This window comes from Alligator sinensis, unplaced genomic scaffold, assembly GCF_000455745.1.
Source record: "Alligator sinensis unplaced genomic scaffold, ASM45574v1 scaffold777_1, whole genome shotgun sequence".
Taxonomy (NCBI): Eukaryota; Metazoa; Chordata; order Crocodylia; family Alligatoridae; genus Alligator; species Alligator sinensis.
In genome coordinates, this window is record NW_005841882.1 from 1,005,434 (window position 1) to 1,013,885 (window position 8,452).

At 41.5% G+C, this 8,452-nt stretch overlaps 1 protein-coding gene across 1 annotated transcript in view; it reads left to right on the forward strand.

Moving 5' to 3' along the window:
* MIPEP (mitochondrial intermediate peptidase) overlaps window positions 1-8,452 on the forward strand; it is a 99,958-nt gene that overhangs the window by 11,931 nt on the left and 79,575 nt on the right. Inside the window, exons 7-11 of the mRNA XM_025196601.1 lie at window positions 2,359-2,541; window positions 5,446-5,602; window positions 6,230-6,278; window positions 7,340-7,400; window positions 8,033-8,085. Of these exons, the coding sequence (XP_025052386.1) occupies window positions 2,359-2,541; window positions 5,446-5,602; window positions 6,230-6,278; window positions 7,340-7,400; window positions 8,033-8,085 (503 nt within the window). The remainder of the gene's footprint in view (window positions 1-2,358; window positions 2,542-5,445; window positions 5,603-6,229; window positions 6,279-7,339; window positions 7,401-8,032; window positions 8,086-8,452) is intronic.

An 8,452-nucleotide genomic window follows, 5' to 3' on the forward strand; every position in this document is an offset into this window, starting at 1 on the left:
CCCCCAGCCCCAGCTTGTAACCCGCCCCACTGCCAGCCTGGCAGTGGGGCGGGTTACAAGCTGGTACTAAGCGCAGGGGGTGGGTGGAGAAAGCAGCCCCTCCCCACCAATGCCCAGTGCCCCGCACTGCAGCCGCTCGCAGCCTGCCTGGGGCTGCCTGTGCCTGCTCCAGACAGCCCTGCGTGGGCTGCAAGTGCCTGCAGTGCGGGCTGCTGGGCATGGGGTGGGCGAGGGGTTGCTTTGCTCCGTGCAGGGAAGGAGCCCAGGGAAAAGCTGAGCGTGGGGGGAAGCAGCTCCTCCCCCCGCCCAGTGCCCCACGCTGCAGGCGCTCGCTCCGGACAGAATGCGGCTGTCCGGAACAGGTACAGGCAGCCCCACCTGGGCTGCAAGCAGCTGCAGCGTGGGGCACTGGGTGTGGGTGGGAAGGAGCCGCGCTTCCCTCCCGCACTCCTTCCTTGCCTGGGGTCCCCCCCTCACTTACCTGAGCTTCCCGTGTGGGGCAGCCACATGCTCCCAGCCCAGAAACACCTGCTGGGGCTTCCAGCTGGGGCCAGGTGGCCCCGCTGTTGTTGGAGCCCGCCGGGCTTCCCCTGGGTCTTACTGCCCTTGGTTCCTGTCATTTTTGACAGGAACCAAGGGCAGAGAAATATTAATTTTCTACATTGTTTTAGGGGTCCCGCGGGCCAGGTAGAAGGCCTTGCAGGCCACATCAGGCCTGCAGGCCGTATATTGCCCACTCCTGGAGTAGGAGAATTGGCACACCCCAGTCATAGTCCTCAGCCTTAGTTGTAGCCAACACCCAATGCCTCTGGGGAGGTTTAAAAACACGATGACACATAGCAAGGAAAAAAGTGGGAAGGGGAGCAGGAGCAGCCAGTAAAGTCCAGAAGCATGGGAAATACCCACTTCCTTGGATAGATAAGGTTCAAATCTACCCTGTCACCTTTTTTATTTCAGACTAATACAGCTAGCTACGTCTCCCTAATCTTACTCGTGCTACTTAGCATTTCTTTGGCAGCTACAGACCTGTGTTGCAGAGACATAAATTTAGGGAATAGTATTTAGTATAACCTAAACATCTATAATGTGATATAATATCTGAAAACAAGATTTGTGCTTTTGAGTAGCAGCTGGAATATGTCCTCACGAGTTCTGACATCATCCATTGAAATTTGAAACTTGACTGCTGAATTTTATTTCTCAGTTGTGTTTATGCTAATGATTATTGGTCTCACTTCATTTTGCCTTTCATCCACTACTGCCAGCTTTCACCTGTCCATCCACACTTTCCTCTTTTGCTTCTTTCTTTCCCTGCCAACTCACCTTTTTACCATTTGTTTTTTTGTCAGGCTAATTTTTATTTCTCCCATCAGACTCCAATAATTTCTTCCTGTCTCCCACCTCAATCTTGCTTTATCCCTACAAAAAAAAAAATCCAAAGCCCCCCCCCCCCCCCCCGAAAAAACAAAAACAAAAACCAAGTATCTTTTATTTTAAAAGATAGGGATAAAGATAGATGGAAATATTATGACATGTCCTTCTCACTTTTGTGTTTGACGCTTTATGAGTATTTCATATCCTTTCTCCCAACTCGCTCCTGTTTTGTCTGTTTATAGGTAGCTTTTACAGCCAAGACTGTTCTTAACTTTGGCATTAGAAGTAGACTTGTTGAAGCAAATGGGACTACTTACAATAGTGAAGTTAAGTCTGTATGTAACCATTTGCAGGAAAGAATCTTGGATTATAAATTCTTTAGGTTAGGGATTGCATTTTTTTTGCATATCTATATATACCACCTAGCAGCTTGTGGTATTTAGGAAGTAGGGCAATATAAATGTAAGATGATCAGACCTGAGTGTTACATAGTCCATCAGTGGTAACTGCTGGTGTAGCTGATGTTTCCATAATTTATTCTTTTACTGCTGCCCTGTTTCTTGTGGGTCACCTGCGGAGTAATTTGTGTGTGTCAGAATTTTAGAACTATTTACCACTTATACATTATAAAAGGCATAAAAGCTACCCAGAATCTATTTTAACGCGTTTTCTTCTAAAAGACAAACCTTTATGAAGTGTGTGTGTATGTATTTGTATTTTATATATAAGATATGCAAACACATGGACAACATTTTGATCTTCTCATTAAAGTCATTTGTAAAACTCATACTCCCTTTGCACAGAATCAGGTCTAATCAGGATTTCATTTATATCACAGGCCTGATCCTAAGTAAATAAATATTTGCTGGATATAAGCCGTGATATAGTTTAGTTGTATAAATTGTCTTCTATGGCTGTGGAACACTGAGAGTTACTTGTACTATGTTTTAAGGGAATGTATATTTCATATTTTTTCTCCTACAGCGTAAAAAGGCTGTGAACCTTAATGTCCGAATATTGGATTTGTGTAATGAATTTCTTATGGGAACTCATCTTCCCAACAAGATTGACAAGTGCAATTTGCCAGAACACATTTGCTACAACTTCTTAGTTGATGGAAACTACGTACAAATCTCTGGTTTGCATGCAGATTGTCCAGATGATCTGGTATGTATTATCTAGCTTCACTGCACCATGCCCAGAGTAGGAAGGTGCAATTTTCATTTTAGGTGATAGACTCTTAGGGTGTAGACAGCTAAAAATAGGGAACAAGAACTTCAGGTTAGGATTTAAGTGATATTTATTTTGCTCTTCTCAAAACAAATTAGTTCAGAAGTGTTAATGGTAGTGACTCAGGCTGTTCCATATACAGCTGTTTAATTTTTATATGAACGTAGACCAAAGATAGTTGGTGATCCCATGTTACCAAAACTGTTTTTAAACACAAACAATGCTTACTCTTGTTCTTTATTAAATTCCTTTTATGGCATCTTTTATAAGTATGCTTATAAATTAGTGGGTAGTTTGGATGCTTTAAAGTCTGACTGACTTGCCCCCCCCCCCTTTCTTTTTTTTGAGCGTGACCTTAAAACTAAGTTGCAGGAAACTGCCACAGTTAAGAATCTTCTATGTAGTTAAGTAATATCTCATATAAAATCATTTTTAACTGTTTATTTCTGGGAAGGGTAAAAGTAAGTTGTTCTATGTTTAAATTCTTTATTTATAATTAGTCCAGCAGAGGTGTAGAATTCAAAATATAACTTGTCAGTTGAATGAGGAATAATTATATAAGTATCTATATCCATGGTGATGAGATGATTTTATCATTTGGTAATGTTGCTATTGCAGTTGAACTTTACCTTTTCATTTTCTCTTACTCATTTTGCATTATCAGAGATTTTAAAATAAGAAGGTAGCATAGCTTGAAGGTGGGCTTGTTTAAATAGAGCAGGCTCTTCCAGTAAAAATACAGAGACATCTCGGGTAGTAAAATATTATGTTTTTGTTCCACAAATTTGTGCTGAATGTTTTGGATGACCTTGTTTTGAGGGATATAAAATGGATCACAAATAGTAGGAGGTTAAGCAGGTAGTCTTTACCTCTCCCTTTTTCTAATAAATAAGAGAGTGATAGCCCTCAGTTGTAATTGCTATTTATTTATGTATTTATTTATTTACTTAAATTTATATGCTCCCATTCCACAAAATAAGGCTTATTAGACTTTAAAAAGTTGTTTAATAGGGCTGTGCAAAGCTTTGGTAGCCAATTTGATTCAGAGGAGATTTGGCCAGATTCGGGGACTGAGTCTCCGAATCGAATTGGGAGCCCAGTTAAAAGCTCAGAATTGATTCAAAGCATCCATAGATTCATAGATTGTAAGGCCAGAAGGGACCTCAGAAGATCATTGGGTCCAGCCCCCTCCACCAAGCAGGAAAGATAACTGGGTGTCAGGTGATCCCAGCAAGGTGACTGTCTTGTCTCCTCTCAAAGATTTCAAGGGTAGGTGATTGCACCACCTCTGGAGGGAGCTTATTCCACAGTCTGGCCACCCTGACTGCGAAGAAGTTTTTCCTAATGTTGAGCCTGAATCGGTCTTCCAGGAGTTTTGTGGCCATTACTCCTGGTTTTCCCCTCGGGTGTCCTGGTGAACAGTTGCTCACTGAGCCCTTGATGTACTCCCCTAGTAAGCTGCTGCCAGGTCCCCCCTCAGCCTTCTTTTCCTCAGTCTGAAGGGCCCCATATCCCTCAGCCTTTCCTCATGGCTAGCCATGTAAGACTCTGATCATATGGGTGGCTCTTCTTTGGACTCTGTCAAGCTTGTCCATGTCCTTGTTCAAGTGTGGTGCCCAGAACTGGATGCAGTACTCCAGCTGTGCTCTCACCAGTGCTGAGCAGAGCGGAAGAATCACCTCCTTGGCTTTGCTGGAGATGCATCAATTCACACGTGTCAGAGTATTATTTGCCCTATTACTGAATCCGAATCGATTTGGAAAAAGATTCAGAAAAGATTCAGCCATAGACTAAACAGGCAGCTGATACAGCTGCCTCCAGCTGGTAAGTCTGTTGAGGCTGGTGGAGGGAGGGGTGCGGCTGGGGCTGGGACAAGCTGCCCAGCTGGTGTGGGGGGTGCAAGACTCGGGGAGGGGAGGGGTGCCAGATGCAGGTGCAGCAGTGTTTGGAGCGGGGGCTCTGGCCTGCTACCGCTTGCCCAGCCCGCGGTGGGGGGTGGGATGTGGACACGGCTCGCTTCAAGTGGAAGGGAGCAAGCAGCAGCAGGGCATAGCCCCTGCTCCCAGCACTGCCTCACCCGCATCTTGCACCACCTCCACACTGGCTGGCAAGTGGCGGCAGTGCCTGGTCTTTTGTGCCGGCTGGCAAGCGGTGATAGCACAGAGCCTGTGCTCCCAGCGCTGATGCAGGTGTGGCAGTGCCGGGAGCGGGGGCTCTGCCCCGCTGCTGCTTGCCCAGCTGGGATGGGGTGGGGGGTGCAATGCAGGTGTGGCTAGCTCCAGGTGGAAGGGGCAAGCAAGGGCATTGTGCCTGCATCAGCACTGGGCTCAGGGACTCTGCACTGCCACTGCTTGCTAGCCAGTGGGGGCAGCACGGGATGTGGGTGTGGCAGCACTGGGAGCGGGGGCTATGCCCTGCTGCTGCTTGCTCCCTTCCACCTGGAGTGAGCCGTGCCTGCAACCCCCCTTGCACAGCCAGGGTGGGCAAAGCAGCAGCAGGGCAGAGCCCCTGCTCCCGGTGCTACTGTGCCCACATCCCTTCCCCCCGTCCCCCCGAGTAACGCATCAACTGCCTGTTTAGTCTATGGCCAAATCTCCAAAGCGGCGCCAAATCTTTCGGCTGAACTGATTTTTAGGACAGTGATTCGAATTTCTGAATCGTATCACTGTCCTCCGAATCGGCTGAATCCGAAGTAAATACTTGCCTCTTCACACAGGCCTATTGTTTAATACTAATTCAGTATGGTTGTGATACTTAGCCTTTCATTGTTTCGACAAGAAAAAAATTACTGGTTTTTCTTATGAGTTATGTTATCATGAATATTTGTTCATTTTCTTTTAGGTACGAGAAGCTGCTTACAAGATTTTTCTTTACCCAAATGCCCATCAGTTTAACTGCTTAGAAGAATTGCTTTCTAGCCGAAACCATCTGGCCCAATTAGTTGGATATAACACATTTGCCCACAGGGCTCTTCAAGGAACAATGGCCAAAACTCCAGGTAAAATCAGTGAATGTTTAGATATAGCAAAAAGTGGAATGTGTTTTGTTAATGCAGAAGAATAAATGTTGTTCATTCAATTTGTGTGTTAATATGGCACAGTTCAGTGGCGTGCCTTATTACAGTTACATCTTGTTGATTAAAATCTTATAGGATTATATGAAAGTAGGGCTGGAAGGGACTTCATGAGGTCGTCTGGTCTGCCCCCCTACTCCAGTCATCCCTGAATAAACTGCCGCTTATTTTTCAATAAGTAGTAAAGTAGAACCTGGATCTTTGATATCCATATGGTTTGTAACAGGTAGCTGAGTGAAGGATGAGCTGCACTGTCCCTTGCTTGCATCTTTTACTTCAAAGAGCACCACTTTTCCATTCAGCTGGAGCACTCAGTGGTCCTGTGCAACTTTTTTGCTGTAGCTCTGTAAATCCTCAGCTACTTTGAAAATCCTCATGTTCTCAGAGGCTATGGAACCCATATAATAATTTCAATAAATAAGATAAAGATTTATTCTAGACAATACATTTTACTGTTTGTTTGATCTGTTATTTGGCCTGAACTGACATAATAAAGGGAGTAATCGTCACCTTATTTAGTAAATTCATTTATTTATTTTGTTTTTCTTTTAGAGAACGTAATGCATTTTCTGGAAAAACTTTCTGACAGGTTATCTCAGCGGTGAGTCTGGTTTTCATTAATTTATTCTTTAAAATTTTTAAATTAAAATTGGAGATTTTGTATGCAAGCCAAGACTGTTATGGCAGTTATAGCTATTTGAAAACGCTTTAAATTTGTTACTGTTATATTATTATTTTTTCCTTCAAAACTAGAATTCATTTTTAGAATGTTAAGATTTTACTAAATAGCACATATGAAGCAAGGATGTCTTAGGATAGTATCTTTTATTAGGCCAACTATATAGTTAGCATAAAGTTAGGCAAGATTTTAAATGCAAGACATTCTTTGTCAGGTCCTGATGAAAAATGTCTTGCATTCAAGTAATATTCAGAAGACCTGATAAAGAATGTCTTGCATTTGAAAGCTTGTTTAACTTTAGCCCAAATACATAGTTGGTCCAATAAAAAATATTAATTTAAGAAATCCATCACATAATTTGTGGACCATCATGGCTACAACATCATTTTTATGCTATTGTACTAAACAGCATGACGTGCTTTTAGAAATGTTTATTTTTCTACATTGCCTCTTATGATAAGTAGAAGTAGGAAATAAGCTGTTCTCTTGTTTTTTTTTAAACAGCCTTTAGTTCTGGCAGGAATCCTATTATAAAGGTGACTGCAGAATGCATAAGAGTGACAGCAGCAAATGATGTGCAACCAGGCAACAGCTCAGGGGAAGCCAATTAAGTGCTGACCCATTAGGTATCCCTACATCCATGATCAGACCTTTTACTCTCACTCCATTGTTTTGCAAAACAGATGAAAATAAATGGCCTTATGGGACATAAAATGGGTGCTAAGTAGGACTATGGGGGATAAGAATAGTACAACTTGGAAAACATACGTAGGAGTTAACGTGAGGGTACCTAAACTGGGAAGAGCAGGGTGAAGAAAGCTTCACTGCAGTGAACTTCAGAACGCAGCCCATTTCTCTTGATGTGCTGCGGACATTTTGTTGGAATGAGTATGAATTTATAAGCTATACAGAATAAAAGATCAGTTGTCATTACACTGTCTTGTATTTGCTAAAAAACTTTTAATGGTGAAATTGTTTTACAGAACTCAAAAAGATTTTGAAATGATGGCAGAGATGAAAATGAAAATAAATCCCCAAAATTCAGTGAGTTGTTCTATTGTACACTTGTTGTCTTTACTTTCTGAATAATACAAACTAGCTATACCTCAAAGTGAGAAAATAAGTTTGATCTTTACAATTATGAGTAGTGGTTTGCTTGTCTTTCTGGCTTTTGAAGTTTTGTGTTGTTAATACCATTAAGAGCAAACATTGAAAATGAATTTGTGGCTTACACAAAATAATGATGTATCTAACAACCAAAAATTGATATGGAAAATGTAATGTCTTATTTTGAGCATTGAAAACAATGTTTGAAATTAACCTTAAAATACGATCTATACTTCCAAAAACATGCATGTCCAATTAGCATGTTGACATGCTTTTATTCTTTTGCACATAAACTCATTTTGTCCATGAATAAAACAATTTTTTCCATGCAGGCTGTACATCTGTCTTGTAATCCCATAATATATTTAAAATAAATGTCATCTTAACACAAACACATGTAAATTACTTAAATCTTGTGATATGATAATTCTGATAAAGTAGTCAGATCTGGGTGCTTCCTGTTACTGAAAGTGGTTTGACAAAATGCTGGTTTATGTAAAGAAAATGAAACCTTCATCTTTTGCTTGATGTCAGTTATATAAATTATAAATTGGAACTTTTTGTTTCAGAAATTGATGCCTTGGGATCATCCGTACTACAGTGGTGTCTTGCGTGCTGAAAGGTAAGCGCCTCAGGCTTCTAGTAACAATGAAAATACGAGTGTTCATTTCAAGCCTTTGGCATAGTGATGATAGAATAAATATTAACAATATTTCCTTCTCTAATGTAGAACTTTAATATTAGAGAAAATGAAGTCTTAACAGTAGGAACAATTGTTAATAATATTGCTTTGCTGCCACTGCAGTGTCTATAGGAAGACATTTTTCCTGTTCATTTGCATTTGTTTTTTAAGGTAAATATCCAATTAAAATTAGCCATATGGAATGAGCTCTCTCACTGCACTATAAAGAACTAGTTCTGTGTACTGTATCTTTAAAATCAAAAGGAACAGGAGCTCTAAAAATTGCGTATATAAATATATATATATA